At 40.5% G+C, this 22235-nt stretch overlaps 1 protein-coding gene across 1 annotated transcript in view; it reads left to right on the top strand.

The window, feature by feature from the left end:
* The window catches only part of artn (artemin), a 36653-nt gene extending 16355 nt beyond the window's left edge, over positions 1 to 20298 (top strand). Inside the window, 5 exon segments of the mRNA XM_078258198.1 lie at positions 3993 to 4054; positions 6103 to 6150; positions 6152 to 6238; positions 10052 to 10226; positions 19859 to 20298. Of these exon segments, the coding sequence (XP_078114324.1) occupies positions 3993 to 4054; positions 6103 to 6150; positions 6152 to 6238; positions 10052 to 10226; positions 19859 to 20268 (782 nt within the window). The 3' untranslated portion in view covers positions 20269 to 20298.
* The last annotated feature ends 1937 nt before the right edge of the window (positions 20299 to 22235 follow it).

Below are 22235 nucleotides of genomic sequence, written 5' to 3'. Positions count from 1 at the left end.
ACCGCATCTTGCTCTAACTACACTTTTTAACATCAACTTCTCAGCGGCGCCAATTCTTTTTCATCTTCACCACCATTTTTTTATTTTCGGTTTTCTCTGTGATCATAACTTCAGGGAAGTAAGTTTCCCGGCCTAAGGTCAGGCAGAGCCAATCAGATAGATACAAAACAAGGAGCAGTCCAAGTCAGGAGGGGTCGTTCGGCCGCTCGCATCCCCCCTTCAAATTGACATTATTGAATTGGCCCAGTCTGGCCCAGAGCTCCGTTTTGCGCTGTCTGCGGATGTGAGCGCTAGGCCAGCCCATGTCAATGCTGAGGGCCATACTGTCACCTGTTATGATGGACCGGCCGTTCGGGAAATCTCCCGAACCTCCCGATGGCCTGTCTGTCCCTGGTGTCCATATTATTCGAAAGTACCACTTACAGTACATTTAAAGCTTTTTTTTTCATTATAGGGTGTGATCCTAAGCGCATCTGTGTGATAGTATCATGTTTTAAAATGCATAGGCTATATTAAATATTTTCGATTGCTCCCCAGATCCTTTCAAGGATGTTGTGTGCTTTGCTCATTTATGTTAAACCTGTTCATTACTGTTTAGAGAAACATCTGATCAAGTGAATCATTTCCCAGTAGATCCTGCATTATTTTAAAACCGGTCTGATCTTTCCTTTAATACAAGAGCTGCATCCAGCGGAGTCGTCATAGCAATCTGCCTCCTGTTCTTCTTGCAGCATTCACTCCTTAAGCTGGTCTAGAGTCTGTGGACTATAGTTCAACATTATATTAAAAGAGAGAACAGCAAGCTCTTTGTTTTCTATCCTGTGTGTCCCCAGTTCTTCTGTGGATTTTGAATAAGTTGAATTTCTGTTATTGCCGTTATGGCTGGGTTTATAAAAGTGATTTTTCGATTCAAAGCTTTAATGCGTTGCTTTTTTTGTATTAATGAACGTCCGCTACATTCAAGCCATTGCCAAATGAGTTGATAGAAAGCTAATTAGCTCAACAAGACTCTCTCTGTATTTCTCAGTATGGCTATGTTCAGAAAACGGTGTCGTCCGGCAGAAACTCGAGTGAAGATAATTACCTCTTCTGAAGACTCCATCATGTTTTTTTAATCCTCCGTATCCTCCTTGGTTACAAGTAACTGTGCGGATGAGGGTGGGGTGGGGGGTGGGGATACCCAGTCCTAATTGCCGATGCTACTAATGCTGAGCTCATCTTCTCTTTATACCTCTTTATATAAGACCAACTGAAACATAAAAAGTTTCTCCCAGGAAAGCCCTACTGACAGCCAAGTGTACCAAACATAGCAAATGGAAACAATATGATTAACTTACCATGACCTAACTAATGCTGTGTCACATTTTAGTGGCTGCGTAGGTCTATTATTGAGTGTTATTGGGAGCTAATGAAAGTCTAAAGAGGATGATCACAAAGCTCAAACTACTGCTTTTTTCGAGTGACTCATCAATAGGGTTGGGCATCGTTTTGATTTGACCAATTCTGTTTCAAATTCCGATTCTTTCCTTTGATTCTGGTTCTTATCGATTCTCGATTCCGATTCTTTGAGGAGTGGAGTTGAAACGTGGTCACGTGTTTATTTCACAGATAAGAGGAACATTTTATTTTGATTCAATGGTGATTTGCTCCATGGCTGCAACACAACAAGCGCCTGGCCGCTACGGAAACCAAAACATCAAATTCAACGCGCATGTTGAATTTGGAACCGATGATCGGATTTGAATCCAAATTTTCCAAATGTAATTTTTGAAACTATTCCAAGTTGGAATCGCTTTTGCGATGCCCAATCCTACTCATCAACTCATAAAGTCTGACATTTCAAAGTTAACAACCAGGAAGTTGTCCACCTAACAACAGATATTGGCACATTCAGACAAGCTTACAGTACATGTTGTGATGTGTCACTTCAGCACACTTTGGCCTCCTGGTCCAATGATATCTCCCAGCTTTCCAAGTTGAAACGCATCATGAATGGATTGTGGGGTGTTGACAACCACAAAGATTACTTTTTTCTGGCAAAAGAAGACTTTTCCTCAGCTGCATTTGGACAAGACTTTTGGGCAGGGATAATCATCCATCCAATATGTTGTTGTTGGCTGTTTTTAAACTGTTGACTTTGGGCAGTTTCACACCTATAGTTCGGTAGACTGAGTTGCAATTTTTCAAATGCTTCGGTTTGCGTTCACGCTGCACTTTGTCAAGTGAACCAAACATCGAAACAGTCGCTGGTCTATTGGACAGAATATCCGAGTGAAACTCGCCGACACTTCTGGTCTCAGAAATAATGGCGCAACACCAGATTTATAACGTCTTGGATTTTCTGGTTTGACTTTACTGTTTCTGATATTTTAGAAGAAGGCGAACAATCGGAGCAGCTAACAGACAGCGAGAGAAGAAGAGAGATGATGATGACACTGATGATCAGCGATATGTGGTCAAAACAGCTTATGGATCTGAAAATGATCATCCCTTATGTCAGGGGTTCTCAAACATATCACTGAAAGGTCCATATCTGAATTTTTTTCAGGGGTCCGGAACTATTGGCGATAAAAAAAAACAAAAAAACAGTTAAGGGACAATTCCGGAGTAAAAAATGAACCTTGTGTACCGAGTTGACCGTTCTCTGGGATATGTTTTCATGCTAATTGAATGTGTCTGTAGCTTGAAACAAGCTACCGCAAACTGGTGATTAGCTGCTAACGCTAGTAGTCGGGGCAGAGGGTAAATCGATATTTCTACACCACTAACAAGGGTCAAAATAGCACCACACTTCAACGGTAGCATAATGAGGGCGCCCTGCTTGAGCTATGTTACTGGTTACTGGTTGCACAGCGTTCGTAGTTCGACTGGTCATGACTGTTTTCCCAAGATGGCGCCCGCATGTAAACATGAATGCGACTGTCTTTATAATCTATCTTTTTAATAAACTGTCTGTACACTTTCAAAGTGTTCAGGTTATTAACTAATAACTTTTAGGCAACACATATTCAAGTTGAGTTCTCTGTTTTCCTGGTCAACCTTTGGACCGATACTACTACCTGGAATTCGGTACCAGTATCGTTTTTCAGTAACCTACTTTCTCTCTAATAAAAAATGTATTTCAGTTGTAAAAATAATTCCAAACCTATTTACTTTTTTTAGGGAGGGAGATCAATTACAGTCCGTAATGTACTGATCAGTATGAAATGTATTTAAAAATAAAAAAAACGTTAGACTTCATAAGGTATTGTATTCATAACCAGAGGTTTATGGACTTTGAGAAGCCCTGCCTTATGTCATATATAAGTCCTTAAATCAAGCAAGGTTGAAATTGCAGGTTAGTAAATGCTTTGTTTTTTGGTTCACTTCCTGTATTTGGCTTGGATTGAAAAATATGTCACACTTTAACAGATTTTCCAAGTAAAAAGAAACGGTAATTACCAGATAACAGAAACACTGCTATGAGGGTTTCTGGACAACATTTGTCATTGTTTGTGACGTCAATTGATTTCCAATAATAAATATACAGACATTTACACAACGCAAGCATGTTCGTCCACTCCCATGTTGATAAGAGTAATTCAATACTTCACAAATATCCATTTAAGGTACGTTTTGAATAGATCAAAATGGGCGAATAATCTGGATTAATTATTATTTTATACTTATTTATTATTATTTTGTTATTCCATTGAAAGACCTAGTATGCATATAAATGAAATGCTGTGGAAGTTAAGTGTGTCATTCTGTCTGATTGAACTGAATTTGCTCTCAGTGCCCATGGCATTGTGGTAAACAGAGCATGAATCATCAAGTGATCTCTTTTGATTTAAGATTTAACAAAAGCTAATGTACTTTGGTATTGCGGTGAAGGAAAGCCGGAATTCCCCCCGCCTCGAGGAAACATCATTTCAAAAGAACAGTTAATTAGAATACTGAATGGAGAGTGCTTTCCTTGATTATTGTTATTATTGTTTTCCTTTTTTTTTCAGATGGTAAAACGTGGTGGAGGCAGGAGGCGTCGACTCCCCAGCATCACCTGAAGAACTGGAAGGTGAGCACGTTCCCAGAAGTACAATCTGAGTCTCACAGCAAATCAGTCCGCTGCTCTGTCAGCTGGCCTTGAGATGCCCTGGTCAGTAAAAAGCCATCACCAGTAAACACTAGGGCACGTGTGTCAAACTCAAGGCCCGCGGACCAAATCCGGCCCCTCGCAGATTTTGTTCCAGCCCCCTTTTCTGAAGTTGTTGTCACTTTTGCCGACTCTTTTGGTTGTTTTTTTTCCACGTTTTTCCCACTTTTTACGGTGTTGTTTTGGCGCTTTTTTCTGCGTGTTTTTTTCCCCAATGTTTTTGGTGCTTTTTCTGAAGTTTTCCCACTCTTTGTGATATTTTTGTTTTGTTTTTGTGTGTGTGCTTGTTTCGATGTTTTTGCCCCTTTTTCGAAGTCTTTTTGGCACTTGCTTCCTGGTTTTTGCCATTCTTTACAGCATTGTTTTGGCGCTTTTCTTAAGGTCTTTTTTTTTCAATGTCTTTGGCGCTTTTTCCGTGCGTTTGTCGCTTATTTCTACGATGGCTTACCCCTTAATTTCCACCAGGTGCGTCTGCACTGTGTTCCGGGAGCGTGGTGTGCCCCGCGAGCAATCGTGGCCATTCAAGTCGATGTTTGATAATCCACCAGCTGCGTGCCATGTCATTTCTCCGACCTCTCAATAACCCGAAAAATTTCCTTTGGTCCTACAGCCCACTAGTCCGACGTCCTTTTGTTTCGAAAAAAATAAACCCTCTGCTCCGACATCCCATTGTTCCGACCATATAGGCTTTTGTGGATCACCACCCATAAGGAAACGTAACCCCATTTGTACAGGTCCTAGCCCCTGACCAATCGGCTATCCTAATCTTAACCACTCAAGGTCAAATGCCTAACCCCAACCCAGTAGCGTAGTGGCAATCAGGAGGGTCGGGACTTTTCCCAGTGGGCCGGTAGTGTTTTGAGGCCGCGAGGGCCGGTCTGATAATAGTTATACATTGCAAGTCCTTAGCAACACCATCCGGCGGCCTGGTGTGCGGCTGCTGCCCGGCTGCTGCCCCTGCCCGCAGCTGCTGCCCCTGCCCGCGGCCGTTGCCCATGCCTGCGGCCACTGCCGGTAGATTTTTTGGACCCACTCCACCACTGCCGCAACCAATCGACTGGGTGGGATTCGTAATTTTGCTGTCAGCTAGAGAAAAGTAATTTCGCTTGTTATTGTTGATTCAGATTTTAGATTATGGGAGGTGATCCTCTACTGGGTTGGGGTTAGGCATTTGACCTTGTGTGGTTAAGGTTAGGATAGCCATTGGTCAGGGGCTAGAACCTGTACAAATGGGGTTACGTTTCCTTATGGGAGGTGATCCACAAAAGCCTATATGGTCGGAACAATGGGAAGTCGGAGCAGAGGGTTTATTTTTTCGAAACAAAGGGACGTCGGACTAGTGGGCTGTAGGACCAAAGGGAATTTTTCAGGTTATTGAGAGGTCGGAACAATGGAGCGTCGGAGAAATGGGCAGTCCCCCCAGTTGCGCATCCCAGAAGCGTGTGTAAAGCGGCTCACCGCTCCGCTAAATATATGCGCCAGGTCTATTTTCATGCGAGCCGCGGGGTGTTCAGACAGCCGGGCAGGAATTGAAACAGCGATCGCTGTAAGACGATCCGACAAGCTGTTCATGTGTCTGCCCTTGTATGTTTTTGATTATATGTATTTTTACGTGGACAGCCTTTTGTCCAAGACAAATCTCCAGTGGGACAAATAAATCTTAAAGCTGTTCGCTTGACACATACAGAAGTTTTAATCCTTGTTCTCATGAATGAAAGACGTATCTCATGCATGAGAATCAGAAAGAAAAGAAGGCCAGTAGGATTTTCTGGCAGACTCTCGGCATATATGTTTCGGCATCAGCCAGTTTCCACTACATTGCCCATTTGATCTGGGCCTTAGTAACTTCCTGCCAGACACTGCAGAGAAACTCATTTCATAAGTGATGTTAAAATATTAACCTTACCTGCACAATGGGAAGGTGTCATGTGTCAATTAAGTAATTAAAGAGGTGCAGGTGTTGGCTGCAGGTATCCCACAAGGCTGTGGGGACGGGGCCTCTACAGGCTCCTCTACAGGCTAATGGCCAGACACAGGGATCACAGACACCATTTCCATGTCAAAGAGCTCATGGAACAGGATGGATCAGCTTTCAGCTTCCACAATGTATGTAACAGTGTATATCACTCAATTAAATGCAAATACTAAAAATAAAGTCCTAGCTGCATGGCTCTAGGCAGTGCTGGAAGAAGTACTCAGATCCTTTACTTCAGTAAATGTACTATAACCACACTGTTAAAAATACTAAGTAAAAGTCCTGCATTGAAAATGTCACTTAAGTAAAAGTATATAAGTATCATCAGGAAAAAGGACTTAAAGTATTAAAAGTAAAAGTACTCGTTAAAGTAATCAAAAAAGCGTTAAACATTAATTCTGTGTTTAATGGTCTAATCATTTTAGCTGGACTTGTTGGAATAGTTGGTTAGTTTCATTTATAATAAAACATCAGATTTTATAAACTACATGTGTTTTGTATGCAGAAATCTTAAAGTGCTCATATTATGCTCATTTTCAGGTTCATAATTGTATTTAGAGGTTATATCAGAATAGGTTTCCATGGTTTATTTTTAAAAAAAACACCATATTTTTGTTGTACTGCACATTGCTGCAGCTCCTCTTTTCACCCTGTGTTGAGCTCTCTGTTTTAGCTACAGAGTGAGGCATTCCGCTTCTGTTCCATCTTTGTTGGGAGTCACACATGCACACTACCTAGGTAAGGACTACTAGCCAGTCAGAAGCAGAATATGAGGTTACACGTTTACACGTTTGTCACGGAAGTAAAGGCTGGACTAAAATAGAGCTGTTTGGAGCAGTTTGTGAACAATGTTTTTTGTGGGAGATGGTAAGTCCCTTTGGGGGGGACTTTGGGCTTTTTCACTTTGTAAACCTATAATGTGCACAAAAAAGATATAACACAAAAAAGGAAAGGGAAAAAGCCAAAAAGCATAATATGAGCACTTTAATAGTGATGGCCAAATGAAGCTTGGTGAACTATTATCTTTATCCTCTGAGCCCACTAGATGGGGTGCTCTCTTCAACAAAGGGTTGAAAACACACTGAATTGCCATTCCTTTAACCTTTTTTTTTAAACAGAGAGCGCCATCTAGTGGGCTCAGAAAATAAATAAAATGGTTCACAAAGCTTCATTTGGCCATCACTACACTTTAATGTGTAAAGTAACTAGTAACTAAAGCTGTCAGATTTCTCTCTGAAATGTAGCGAAGTAGAAGTAGAAAGTGGCATGAAAAGAAAAGACTCAAGTAAAGTACAAGTACCTCAACATTTGTACTTAACTACAGTACTGGAGTAAATGTACTTAGTTACATTCCACCACTGGTTCTAGGGATAGCACAGTGACTTTTTGTCCTAACTGGAATATCTCGACAACTATTGAATAAATTGCCATGAAATTTGGTTTAGATTGAGATGTTCCGATACCGATACCAGTATCGGAAAAGCTGCCGATACTGCCTAAAATGCTGGTATCAGTATCAAGTACTAGAGTTTATGCACCGATCTGATACCATGTAATTTAGCCCTGAATAAAATCTACTTTAAAGTAGTTTATTTATGTTCTTTTTCCGTTATGACTGACTGTCAAACTGGATAATACAAGAAAGTTCTACGGTGTTCATTGATTGTGTTGAGTTTAACAACAAAGATAGCAATCATATCACATCCATACAGGGATAGTAGTATACAGCTGTGTTAAAACATGATAAAATATATAATACACTGGTATCAGATCGGTACTCGGTATCGGCCGATCCGCAAGTTCAGGTATCGGAATCGGTATCGGGAAGTGAGAAATGGTATCGGACCATCTCTAGTTTAGACATTAAAGGACCTGAGTAAACAATCCATTCTTTGTGAATTTGCCCATCAATATACTACTAAACTGAAGACAGTCATTAGAGCTGAACGCTGATCAGAGGTGGAAAGTAACAAATTACAACTACTTGTTACTGTATTTGTGTACTTTTACGTTTTAAAGTAGTTTTTAAAATCTGTACTTTTACTTTTACTTACGTATGTCTTTTTAAGTATTGTAATTTGCTAGATTTTAAATCACATCACTGTTACTGAGTTAAAAAAGTAAATAAAAAAAGCTCTTTAACGCTGCTTTGTATCTGTCAACGAACTAACATCGATTTGTGCCCTTTGTTTAAATAAGTATAAGCATAAATAAGATATTAAACAAGTATAAATATGAAAAAACTATAATTATTCCCAGTGGTAAAACGTAGTAACTTTTTTCTCTGAGTATATTTTAAATAAGCTACTTTTTACTTTTTATTTTACTTGTACTTAAGTTAAAGTTCATCAAAGTAATTTATTTTACGTACTGTAAGTAGAATATTTTTGTATTCTTTCCACCTCTGACGGTGATGCGACTGCTTATCTTGGAAAAAAAAGGACTACATTGTCAATAACTATGGAATCTTAGACTGAACTGAACAAAGTGATTAGACTCAGCAAAAGTGATTTGTGATTTTCTCCTCTAGTATATAAAATGGTTCAAATTAGCCCAACCTTTGTTGTAATAATGTGATACATTCATGCATCAATCGATAACAACATGCAATATCATCGACGAAAAAGAATACGTTAAAATGTAGTTAAAGGTGCTCTAAGCGATGTCTTGCGTTTTTTAGGCTACAACATTTTTTGTCACATATAACATCTCCTCACTATCTACTAGCTGCCTGTCCCCTGAACACACTGTAAAAAAACGCGGTCTCTGTAGACAGCCCAGGCTCCACAAACGGCAACAAAAACAAACTGCGCCAACCTGCACCACCAAACATAACAAACAGTGTTCCAGCCAATAACCGACAAGAAGGTTTTGGGGGTGGGGGGTGGGGGGTTAGTGCGCAGAAGGGAGGGGGCAGGGGACGGAATGAGGAGGAGGGAGGGGGCGCGCTAGCCTCCGTTTTGTTTGACAATACTTCAAACGTCAACAAGAAGTGACGTCACCCAACATCGCTTAGAGCACCTTTAAACAAAAACTATCTTTATTTGCATTGCCTTTCACCTTTTTTTGTGGGTAGTGGGGTACTTCTCCTTGACAACGTGTATAAAACATGTTTTTCTTAAAACAAGGTTGATTTCATACGGACTTGTGGCTTCTACAGGAGCAGAAACTTTCACAACCTCGTAGTGAGTCTACCTCGGATGGTTTAGACTTAGATTATGGGTAATAATCAAAATCCTTATAGAGAAAATGAATGGGGGTTTTACTTCCAGAACCATACTGTTGAGCTCTATAAGGTATTGGAATAGACCATGCATGGCAGTTATACTTCTGCTGTCTGCAGCAATGGATAGTGTTTTTAATCTCCCACCCTTAAGAACAAGAAGCCTTTATTGTCATTATGTTACAGTGAATACAACGAAATTACGAGTGCCCCTCCCAGCGGTGCTCAAAATAAAACTATATTGCACACATCCACACATAATATAAGACAAACAACATTCATTCAACATTCATCATAAAACAAACAAGGGCAGGTAGTTGCGATAATAAATATATTGCACAATTGCACAAAAGTTATAAATAAAAAATAATAATATAATATATTATACTATAATATTATAAAATAACCCCTTCAGGTTTGAACCCTAAATATTGCACAGATTAATAAAATGGATTGTAAAAACACTAATAAGAAATGTGAATATGGGTGCAGAGACATTATGAGTGTAGATTTAGAGTCTGGATGGCTTTTAAGAAAGAGTTTTTAGTCTGTTAGTACTCTAGTGAGAAACAGTTAACTCTGACTGCATGTGTCTTTGTGATTGCAAACTTTCTGATGATGCTTTTATGATAAAGTGCAGTGAATCTTCCAGCTTCCCTTACCAACCAGCCAGCCAGCCGGTGGACAAAGTAACTACTTATGTGTTCCTTGATATTATCAGGTGATGCTGTGGGTGGTGGCATCTTTGCTGACACTAGTGGAAGATGTGTTTTCTGAGGAGGACAGTAAAGAGGCTCAGTCAGACTTCCATCGTGTCCTCAGGCAGCCCTCCTTGTCTCCTGCTGAGGATCTGACACAGGACAGCACGGTCCACGCACCCTGGCCTAAAGCCCTTGGCAAGTATTTCATTTTCTTATTTCATCAGCAATGTATTGGCGTATCTGCAATCCATTTGATGTTTTTTTTACTTTATTTTATGGTTAAACTTAATCTACTGTAATCCACCACATCTGGTAGTTAGGTCAGGGCTGGTCAGTTCAATTCGATTCTATTTTATTTATAGTGTCAAATCACAACAGTAGTTATCTCAGGACACTTTACAGATAAAGTAGGTCTAGACCATACTCTATAACTTACAAAGACCCAACCCCAGGATCCCTATTAGCTGTGCCCTTATCTATATGCACGATGCTCCACTTCCGGGATTGCTCCGGTGCCGCCGGAAATTCCACCTGATGTCCCCCTTTTTTTGGCCGGGTGTCTGTTACTTTCTGCTTTCTTTGTGTTGGCGTTCTAAACTCCTAAACTGAATTTCTGAGGACTATGGTTAACTGCTCCTCAGATCTCTGCAGGGTAAATCCAGACAGCTAGCTAGACTATCTGTCCAATCTGAGTTTTCTGTTGCACGACTAAAACAACTTTTGAACGTACACGTGTTCCACCAAAACAAGTTCCTTCCCGAGGCTATTTTGCAGAGGCACCGTGGCTCTGTCCGACACTTAGCGCCGCCCAAGACGATTGTGATTGGTTTAAAGAAATGCCAATATACCAGACCACATTTTTCTCCCATCCCAGAATGCTGTGTGGACTAGTCAGACCTTCCCCCACAGTGCTGTGGAGGAGGGTCTGGCAAAGTGAGACTAGCTGTGCCCTTAATTAAAGCTAGTCTTCCTGGGGTCCACATTTAAAAACATAAACATTACAGTCCACATAACTTCAACTTCAAAATCTGAATCAGAAAAGGATTTCTTGCCAAGGAAGTAGCACTTACGAGGAATTTGCCTCAGTAGTTGGTGCAAACAGTAATATGAAACAAACAAACAAACAATAAATACAGAAACAACACATGCATAACAATTTAACATTAAGAAAAAATAGGCTATATGGATTAGTGCAGGATTTGCAAATGTCAAGCAATGTGCAAAAGTTCAGGATATATATAATGCAGTATACAGGTGCAAAGGCCAGGATGTAGGATTGAGAGTCAATGTCAGTGGGGTTGCAGGGCCTTTGTTGATGAGGCTGACAATGAATGTACATCTACAAATATGATGTTCCAATGTGTTTTTGTTTGCGTTTTAAACAGTGATCTCTGTGTTAATTTAGACAACAGTGGAAAACAATTCCATGTTTTCATCGCTCCAGGGATTCTAGGATCAGACCTTTAGGGGGGGGGGGCTCAGCCCCTAATGAGAATGTGACACGGATACAGTGCATGCAAAAGTGTTAGTTGCCCCCCTCCTGCTAAATCAGTAATTTCATTAGCCAATAATCTCTGACCTTACTACTGAACAACAACGTCAGCTAACTTTTTTTGACACTATTAACACTATGATGGACCTAAACCTGACACTTTGTAAGTGACAGTGATAACGACACAATTTTCTTACATTCAGCAATTTTAGTTGCTTACGTTTCAATTTGGGTTCATAATCTGCACCATGAAATTACCAACTTCTTCTCTGGGGACTACCAACGTTAAACTTCACAACCGCACTCCTGCTCTCCTTCTGACAGATTAGATAGAGACTCAGCCAAAGGAGTCTGGCACAACCACCTCCAATTGGCCAAAACTACGTTTCTGTTAACCCTTTCCTTGACGGGGTTACCGGTGCTTAGCGTCAGCGACAGCCACAGGCTATTAAACCTGTTTCAAGCCCTTTGAACCTGTAAATGTTTGTCCGCAAACTCTCAGTTGAAGCACCAAAATCTATTAAAGTATTAAAGTGTTTTATTATTATAATTTTTAGGGGGGCTGAGATGAAATTTAGGGTTTGAGCCCCCCTAAAAAAGGTCTAAAATTGTCCATGCATCACTCTATACACTTCTTGTATTGTACTGTACTGATGCAGCAGTAATGTTGTGCATGGCTAGCAGAAACAAAGCTCCTTTAGAAAAAGAAAAGGGTCTTTTGAATGGAAAGTTGAGTTTCAAAGCCCTTCCAGATGGTTCTCTCCACCAGACTAAAGTTATTTGCATGTTCTGTCGATGTGAACTGAGTTACCACCGGAGTATGTCCAGTCTCTAATACCACTTGAGAAACAAAAACTTGAAAAATATCCCTTATAAGTACATTTAGAACAGATAAAAAATGTGTGACCAATTTAACTTTTAACTTTTTTAATCAATTGACAGTCCTAATATATATATATATATATATGTGTGTGTGTGTGTGTGTGTGTGTGTGTGTGTGTGTGTGTGTGTGTGTGTGTATATATATATATATATGTGTGTATTTGTATGTATATGTGTGTATATATATATATATGTATATACAGTATATGTATATGTTTATGTGTGTGTATATATATATATATATATATGTGTGTGTATTTGTATGTATATGTGTATATATATGTATATATGTATATACAGTATATGTATATGTATGTGTGTGTATATATATATATATATATATATATTTATATATGTACTTTTTCTAAATACACTATAGAATGTGGTAATAATAAACCAAAGAACAGTAAGAAAAATGTAATATTATTTAGTATGCTGGGAAACTTTATAAGACATATCCAGACATTTTAAGACATGTCCAGTGGGAACACATAAACTATTGTCTTCTCCTTGTGTGTGGGGGCCGTGTTACATCGGCTGCCTGCAGGCATACACTGCTTGGCTTTTACAACCTTGGGAAGGGCTCTCTTCATTTCCATCCTTCATTGTAACATTTGTAATTTTTTTGTGTGCAGATAAGAGGCTGAAAACAAAGCTTCATAAATCTGAGATGGAGGCCGTAAAATAACAGCATGTCACTCCTGGATGACTTATGTAGCCTCTGGAAATTTGCCTGGTAGTTTTCAACACTGAGTATGGCCTTGGTCAACTGAGCAAGGGCCCCCGTGTACAACGGGCTAAAAATAATCAATCCAGGCTGCAGGTTTCTGTCATGCATCATAGTCCTGCTCTTCACAGCTAGCAGAGAAATAAGATGAATGAACCTGAATTGTATGTTTTTATTCTATCAGTCAGTTTGGTAAATAGCTAAACTAGAAATGTTTTTATGATAAATAATACCTATCTGATAATGTGTATAGTAAATAAAAAAATGAAATAAAAGTTTTAAAGTAAGCCAACCCCTGACACTCCAACTTTGACTGAATTGTAATTGGATAAGATTTTATTTATATATTTTAAAAGATTTTTTTTCGGGCATGTTAGGGCTTTAACTCATTAAGAAGCTTATGCAGCGTTCCAGGCAACCCGTAACTCGTGTTGTCACAACCTTCTACCCGTGAAAGTGCCCTGGAACGGCGGTCAAACCCGTAACTACTCGTGAACTCGTACCAGATCGTTGTACTCCCAGTTACAGTTTTTGACGTCACACATAAACAACAATGGCGACCCCTGTTGATGCTGTACAGACGCCGGTGATTAACAGTGAGAAATAGAAATAAATATACATAAATAGGCAACGTAAAGTTGTACATTGTAATCAAAACAATACACATACGATTGTGTACTATTACAATTTATGACTATTAAATTAAGCCCAAAATATGTTGCCGACTATAAATTGCTAACACTAGCTAATGCTAGCTAATGCTAGCTAGAAGGGTTTGTGGTGACTTTGCCTGGAACGCTACCAAGTCGTGAGTCATGACTTGAAGTCGTAACTTACGGACTAAAAATTGTGTCTGGAACGCAGCATTAGTCTTTGGTAAATAGTAGTCTCACATTGCCAGCTCTATCTACTCAGCGCTGTGCAGTAAGGTCTGGCTACACCACACATACATTCTGGGATAGAATGGAAAAAATGGGGATGTCTGGGATGTTTGGATTTCTTTAAACCAATCCCAATCGTCTTGGGTGGCGCTAAGCTTCGGACGCAGCAAGTGGGGCTCTGCAAAATAGTCTCGGGAAGAAACTTATTTTGACGGAACATTTACACCCCGCAAAAGAAAACGCCACATACAATATTAAATGAAGTTAACTGTTCACACAATACAGTAACGTGAGCTATTTAAATTAGCTTGATACATGGTTAAACCTCATTAGCTCTTACCAGTGTATCTCCGTGTGTACTTCGTCCACAGCAATCCCACCAATCAGTCCCAAAACCTCCCAGTTAGAGAGGAAATGCCGAACATATTCTAACATACTCTTTGTAAATCTTTAAAATCATTCACCGAAAGAACCAAGCAGGCCTGCCTTGTTGCACAATTCAAATTTTTCTTCAAAACTTATTTTCAGCGTGTAGCTTGCTAGCTCGAAGGTGGTTGTTATTTCCCGATGAGAAGGGAGTTTGAGAACAGCAACACACAGAGAGCAGACATCCTGCACATGAGCCACGCGCCATATTTTAGGTTTTATCCTAAAAAATGTACTTCTATTGATCTATACTAAAAAAGATAATAATACATTACCTGCCCAAAAAATGGGTTTGAATGGCAAAAATAAGTACAAACTAGCAATGGAACAGAAATAATAATAATGTCTACTACAAAGTCTACATGTAGAAAAAAAATACCGTATATTTGTGTACAGTAAGATTTGTAAGTCAAGTCGATGAAAGGTTTTTTACTGGAGTATCTGATGGTCCATGCCTTCTTCTCCAAGCCCATATGAACTAAAAGATTAGAGGCAGAAAAAAACAGTTACTGCACGTCAATCACTCGTGATGTTCTGTTTCCTTTTTGTGGTGCTGTTGGGCATACCTAAGTTGTGTTTCACCTCCTACAGCTATATTTATGAAAGTGATGGAAAACCTCACACTGACGAGCATCACACTCTTGTGACTCATTCAAAACAATAATAATGTTTAGTACAGTTAGACATGATTGCCTGAACATTGCCCAATTCAACTGTAACATGGAATAGTTGTATAATTACATGAAATAATGCAAACCCATGTGGCAAGTTTTAACATGGCTGAATGTTTGCCTGAGAAGTCCTCTGCTCTTCGCCTGGGGAATATTTCTTTGCATTTTTCTGTTCTTTTTTTCCCCCCTCGTGATTACAAGTTTTCTTTTCGTAAACATGGAGGCATGAACTGACAAGCGCCCTTGCTTCTGTGAATCAACGTTCTACAGTGTTAATAATCTTTCCCTAAGGACAATACTGCATGGAGGCATTTAGGGAACGTGCAGGGCAAAGTCATGCCCAGTCCAGGAAGTAGAAATCAGTCAAACCCCTGCAGGTCTGCCCATCTGAGTGGGTATTGTGGAAGAAAAAGTTCTCTCAGGGCCAATTCTTTGGCTGGTTCAGATGAATTTTATTCACTGCGCAGTGGAGACAGAAGCTCACAAGATGCTGTAGGATTCTCTCTGACCAGAATGAGTTTTCTGGTCAGGGTTTTATACACTTGCTGCGTGTCTGAAAGAAAACATGTTTCTTTCTGACAGAAACGTGTCTGACGAGGCGCTGCTGCTGCTAGCCTTGTCTGTACACATGTATGTTTCCCATTGATTTACTGCACTCAAGCAGTAGTATACTTCATGTTAAACATAAATATATACTGACTTGATTACAGCAAAGACAACGTCGGCAGTATTGATGGCAAAATAGGCTACAGAGTATTTCGTTCTGTATTGACAGGTGCAATTATTGCAATTAAATTACATTTATATCTGCATTTATGTCAAAACCTAGAGGTTTTCAAACATCAAAATGTCATTTATTAATATGTATTTGTGTGAAAATGACATATAAACATCTTTTCCTATTCTATTTTGAATGGAAACGCTTCCAACGCGCTTGCGTGTCACGTGAAAAATAGACGTTGGTTCTATTTCTAGCATGCACGCGTTTCCGGCACGGCTCGAGCCGCGCCTGAGACGTGCGTGTCACGCAGGCACTGTGCAAGCTCTAACCTGTTAACATGAGAGCCGAAATAAAAACGGACACGCCACGCAGCTGACACGCTCACGCCACGCAGGCAGTGTGTAGCCGGCCTTAGTAGATCTACAAAGACCCAATACCGTCTGCTCAAACGGTCCTTTGTTTAAAGGAGGTGTGAACTCCGCTGGAGCCGGCTTGGGCTCTAAACAGAAGGTCTCACCAAGGGCGTAACATTGGGCTCAACATTTGGAGGGGGGTTTGCGATCCCCACCTATCTTGCGAGGCCCTCCCCCAGGAAATTTTGATCATGACATACTTCATTTCCTGCATTGTGGTGAAATATTCTGCGACAGTTTGGGCCTTTTCTGCATCAAGTTATGGTTGCAAATGTCTTTAATTATGTAAAGGAGAATATTTTTCTCCTGTGTTGTTCAAAACTTTCTACAGGTTCAAAACATCACACATGTGGGGCAGCCTCTAGCTCACCCAGTAAGAGCGTTCGAGTCCGACCTGCTGCTCTCTCCCCCTTTCATGTCTATCCACTTTCGTTTTCAAATAAAGGGAAAAAAGCCCCAAAAAATAAACTTGAAAAATAAAAATGTGTTTTTTAAACAGTTCATATTTTTCATTCATCATTATGATAAGATATTCGGGGGGGTTCCCTGGCCAGTTTTGATATTTGGGGGGGCTGTAACCCCCCCGTAAATTATGCCTATAGGTCTCACTCACAGTGAGTGACCAAAGTAAAATGCTTTGTTTTAACATTAACTTAGCTAGACAAAAGGCAGACAGACTTGTTTAACACAGCAGACACTACAAAGTTTGTTGATCAGAGAAAATAATAGGAACTTAATCAGTGAGCAGGAAAGAGGATATCATGATAAAATGAGACTAAAACTGTTAGGTTATTCATTTTTCTTCTACAGTACAGTTTGATGGGTTTTGTTTGAAATGTTCCTGAAATGCAGCTCCACTTATTGGTAAGGACCCCGCATAGTGACAGTACATTTTGCACCCCTCAGCTGATAACCAGAGGAATTTCACTCGCAGATTTAACGCCCATGTCTGCTTTTAATTTAATCGCACATGCTCTCCTCTGCCAGCCCATAAAAGTCCATTCTAATCCAATGCTTAAACTAAAGTGTGAGAAGTTTTCCCCCTTTAGTCTCCAAAGGCCAGAGCAGAAATCTGGGGCCGTATTCACAAAGTGAACTCCTCAATAGAGTGCTAAAGGTTCCTATCACTCACTCTGTCAGTGATTGGTTGATGGGGGGGCGGTCTGTGACAGCGAATGTGAAATACAGTATTCATCAACACATTGTGCACATTTCACAGTGAAAAGAAACATTAGATTGGATTGAAAACTAAAAGTAAATTAACTGACTGCCTGAGGTCACCCACAATGCTGGTTGTTTTGCGGGTGAGGCGGGTTTCGTAAATGTAAATGAATTAAGAAAATGAAAATAAATCAAATCACAAATTATAAATCAAATGAAAAGTTACATATTTCATTAAATCAATACAACAAAATGTATTCAGCTAGAAACAAATGTGGATCTGAAGAGAGTATTTTTGGTTTGAGTATATGTGTGGACGGAACAGTATTTATATTAGAACCAAGGAGGGAAATTTTTTTCTAAAATACCTGTGTACATGAAGAGTCCTCTGGACCTCTTAACTTCTCTCAAACTAAAGCACTAAATGCTTTGAGAATAACTTGTTTTTACACCAAAAACGTAGGAGCCCCAGAGTTAAGACTGAATTAGTCTCGCATTACCAGACCTTCCTCCACAGCGCTGCGGAGGAGGGTCCGGCTAGTCCACACAGCATTCTGGGATGGGAGAAAAATGTGCTCTGGTTTATTGCCATTTCTTTAAACCAATCACAATCGTCTTGGGTGTTGCTAAGTGCCAGACGGAGCAACGGTGCCTCTGCAAAAGTAGCCTCTGGAAGGAACCTGTTTTGGTGGAACATGTGTACATTCAAAAGTTGTTTTAGTCGTGCAAAAGAAAACTCAGATTGGACAGATAGTCTAGCTAGCTGTCTGGATTTACCCTGCAGAGATCTGAGGAGCAGTTAACCATAGTCCTCAGAAATCCAGTTTAGGAGTTTAGAACACCAACACAAAGAAAGCAGTAGGTGAGGGACATCCGGCCAAAAAAAGAGGGACATCCAGCGGAATTTCCGGCGGCTGGGGAGCAATCCCGGAAATGAATCTGCTAGAAACTACTTTTTTAATACAATTAATAATTCCAAAGGCTCCAGTCTCCTGGTTGTCGCTGGAATGCAGAAATAAAAACTACCTCCTCTTTGTCTCTCTCTGATCCGGCTTCCATCATGTAATTGGACCAGCAGATTTTTTAGATGAGGGAGTACAGTTGACATGCCAAATATGTTTACATACACCAGGAATTTGTGAGTTGAGGCGAGGGGTTGAATCAGAGCTCTATAACATATGGCTAAGTGAAGAAAAGTGATACAAGATGTCTTTGTAACCTTTTGATACCCTGTGCTTGAGGGTTTCCATGAATACGTTATTATTATTATTACCGTGCAATAATAGGTTACTTTCAATTACAGCTGCATGTTACCTAGTGTTGTTCTAATTTCATTTAAGACTTAAAGGTCACATATTGTCACGGTTGTCCTGATCTGTTTATCACATTGTTCTTCCTTCTTCGGAAAAGTTCAATTGTCTTTCTATGTTCTTATGATGGTGTTGCTTCCTTCTCTGTGTTTTCTTTGTCTTTGTAACTCGATGGCTGCCCCTCTCGAGTATAAATAAAGGTTGACGAATGAATGAAAAAATGGGAAATGAACCCCCGGACTCCAGGGTGAAAGTCCTGTATTAGGCAACAACCTGCCTCCTTATGAGGAAGTTGGCGCTCTAATACTTCCTCACCTTACTTCCCGCTTAGCTTCCGTCATAATTACTACAGCCACTAGAGGGCGCTGACACTATGAATGTAGAGAGTCGTAATTGCTGCTTAAACAAACGACCTATGGGAGCGTTTTTTTTTTTCGGGGGGAGGACAGTGTCAAACAGGCAAAGTCATCAAAAAATTTTGGACAATCCAGCCTTTCTGCCTGCTCTCTCAAATCAAACTGCCCATCACACCATCAATGCTAATAACCCATTGGTGTACACTAAAGATTGATCCCTTGCTGTTTAACAACCTGTTTCAACAGGAATCAAGCATCACATTAATAAAGTCAAGTTAAGTCAACTTAATTTATACAGCACATTTAACAACATAAGTTGACACAAAGTGCTTTACAACCAAGGCAGATGGTTTGAAATCTGCCTCAATAGACAACATTGCATAGATAAAAAAAAGTACATACAGTAAAAAAACAACAATACAAAATGTAATACAAAACAACTGACACGAAGACACCAAAGTCAAGTAGAGAAGAAGGAAATTAGGAGAGAGAATTATATAATTATATAACAATAGATTAAAAAGCAGAACAAGGTAATAAAAGATAATTTAAGCAGTAAAAAGCAGCTAAAAGCTAAAAGCAAGGCAAAATAGGTGGGTCTCTAAATTAGATTATACATTTTCAATTCATTTTCAACGTAATGGTACTGCTTTTAGATTTACAAAAATCTGGTCACTGTCTGCCACAATGTTTTTCATACCACACAATTTGTACCTTCCTTTTCTTTTGGGAACCAAATAACTGACTACCCAGGTGTCCTGTCTGTGTTTTCTTTTTTTTCTTGTAGTAGAGTGGTCACTGATGCACGAAGAGGACATCCAGCAGAGCAGATGGCGGCGCTCCCCTCGGGACCCAAACTCGCCCAGAACGTCCCGGAGGAACCGCAAGAAGACCAAGAGCAGCCGCGACTGCCACCTGGAGAGGAAGGAGATGCGGGTTCGGGACCTCGGTCTCGGCTACGACTCGGACGAAATAGTCCTCTTCAAGTACTGTGTTGGGACATGCCACAGCGCCCGCAAAAACTATGACCTGGCCCTCAAAGCTCTGATGGACAGCGGGAGCATCTCGGACAACAGGGTCAGCAGTCACCCCTGCTGTCGGCCTACCCGTTACGAGACCGTGTCCTTCATGGACACTCAGACTACCTGGCAGACCATAAGGTGGCTCTCTGCGGCCAACTGCAGCTGTGTGGGCTGACTGTAAAAAAGAGTCTATCCGCATTACACAAACACAGAAAAGCTCTTGTGTGAAATAGCAGCATGCCGCGAGGCCTGGTCTCTATAGCGGGTGACTAAACCCCGGTTCATGCGGTGTGAGGCGTGGGCCGGGGATGGGATCCGCAGTGTGATGGCCATGGCCTACCCTACGCTGATAGCTCGGCTGTTGTTAATGGAGGTTCCAATACCTTCAGATAGAACCATACGCCACCGGCAGGCTATCTGAATGCCACCAGCCTGGTGCAGTGGAAGGTTTGATTAAATGCCACCAGCAATAAGCAGAGAGGAGGAAACCTCATTCAGCCTGTTGAAGGCTTACGGCAGCCATGTTGGAGGTCTTCCGGTCTTTGGAAAAGAAACTCTGAGTAGAAGCCGATCCCATTTCTAAGGCTACATTTACATTGCTACGTTTTGGTTTTTAAGCGGAGTTTGGAGCCAAAAGTGCTCCAAACTCCGCATCTCCGTGCACACAAGCGTTTTTAGCTCCAGTAGAAGAACTAATCTCTAGACTAAAGCCCAGTTCAGACCAAAGATTCGTGACGGGACAAGTTGAAACTTGCAACTACTTGCAACGTGTCGGTCTGCAACGTTCTGAAACCTGCAAGTTCACACCAATGCCACGAGACGGTGTATCATCTCCATAGCAACGACTCTTTGTGCTTCCGTCCTAAATTACGACTTCAAGGCTTTTTGTAGCTAAATATTTCCTTTGTTGCGTCTAAATATGAATGTGGATAACGTTAGTGATAGTGAGGTGCTTGCTACAGTTACATTTCTAGTGACGAATCGGCGAAAACACGTTTTATTTCCCTGATTCGCGGCTTTGTCCTAGGCACTCCCTCTCTTCAGTCACTCTCTAGCTTGTACGTGCTCGCGGGTGCACGTTGAGCCGCCGTTAACAGTTTGTAACAGAAATAAAAATGGATTATGGATCATTTTATTGTAGCTGACTTTACAAGATGACTCCTCTATTGGCTGTTGAAACAGGAGACATCCTGGAGACCTTATGTTCTAAAACCAGCCTGAGTCGCAGCGACGCCATCAGCTGGTCAGACAGCTGGTCAGACAGCTGCAACTTTTCTCTGAAACTTTTTAAAATGGTTTCGTCTCGTCGCAAATCTTTGGTCTGAACTGGGCTCAACACGCCCAAACCTCATATCTCATCAACATTCTGGTATACTGGGCATAAACAGGAGGCAGCGTGTATACTCCACCCGTTGCTGATAGTTGCCATGGTAATGTTAGTAGCTTAGTCTCAGAGAATGAGACGTTGTGACCGATAAGACCCAATCAGGCGGAGAAACATGTGTCGGTGTTGCCAAAGGTCTCCGTTTGCGGCCGTTGAGACTGAAACACAGTTCCACAGATTCCAAACCAAAATGGGTCAGAAGTTTTTCTAAATGTCTCCGGTTTAGGGGCTCGGAAACACCAGAGCAGGGGGAATGAGGGGGAAACGTTTTTAAACCAAAACGTAGCAATGTAAATGTAGCCTAAGCGTGCAATGGAATTCTGTATGGTAAATTGATAACTTCTGTGTTCTTTTTAACTGAAAGCTGTTGATTTCACCGTTAATCTGTTTTTTGTTAGGCAGAAAAATCACATGACCTTATTAGCTATCTAGCTAATACGATAGCTGGTCGTGAAATGGAAGCTAGCAGTAGAAGAGGCTGCATGCAGACATTTGTAGCTGAAACATACTCCAGCAGGTATGAAGGGTAACATTTTTATTAATTTGTGTTCACAAATGATTATATTGTGGCAATTAATTAACTTTGGATTGGAAACATTATTATTTATTGTCCTGCAAACTTTAAAGGATGTCAAAGATATCACAGCCTTAAACATAAAATCTGGCCAAATTAATAATTGGCCAATTAGCTCTTACTGTTCATTGGAGTGAACGTGGAGTGCTGAAACACAGTTTAACATATTCAATTCATTAATAAA

Source organism: Sander vitreus, chromosome 9, assembly GCF_031162955.1.
Source record: "Sander vitreus isolate 19-12246 chromosome 9, sanVit1, whole genome shotgun sequence".
Classification (NCBI taxonomy): Eukaryota; Metazoa; Chordata; class Actinopteri; order Perciformes; family Percidae; genus Sander; species Sander vitreus.
The sequence above is the reverse complement of the archived record's forward strand: the minus strand, read 5'-3'. Positions and strand labels throughout refer to the sequence as shown.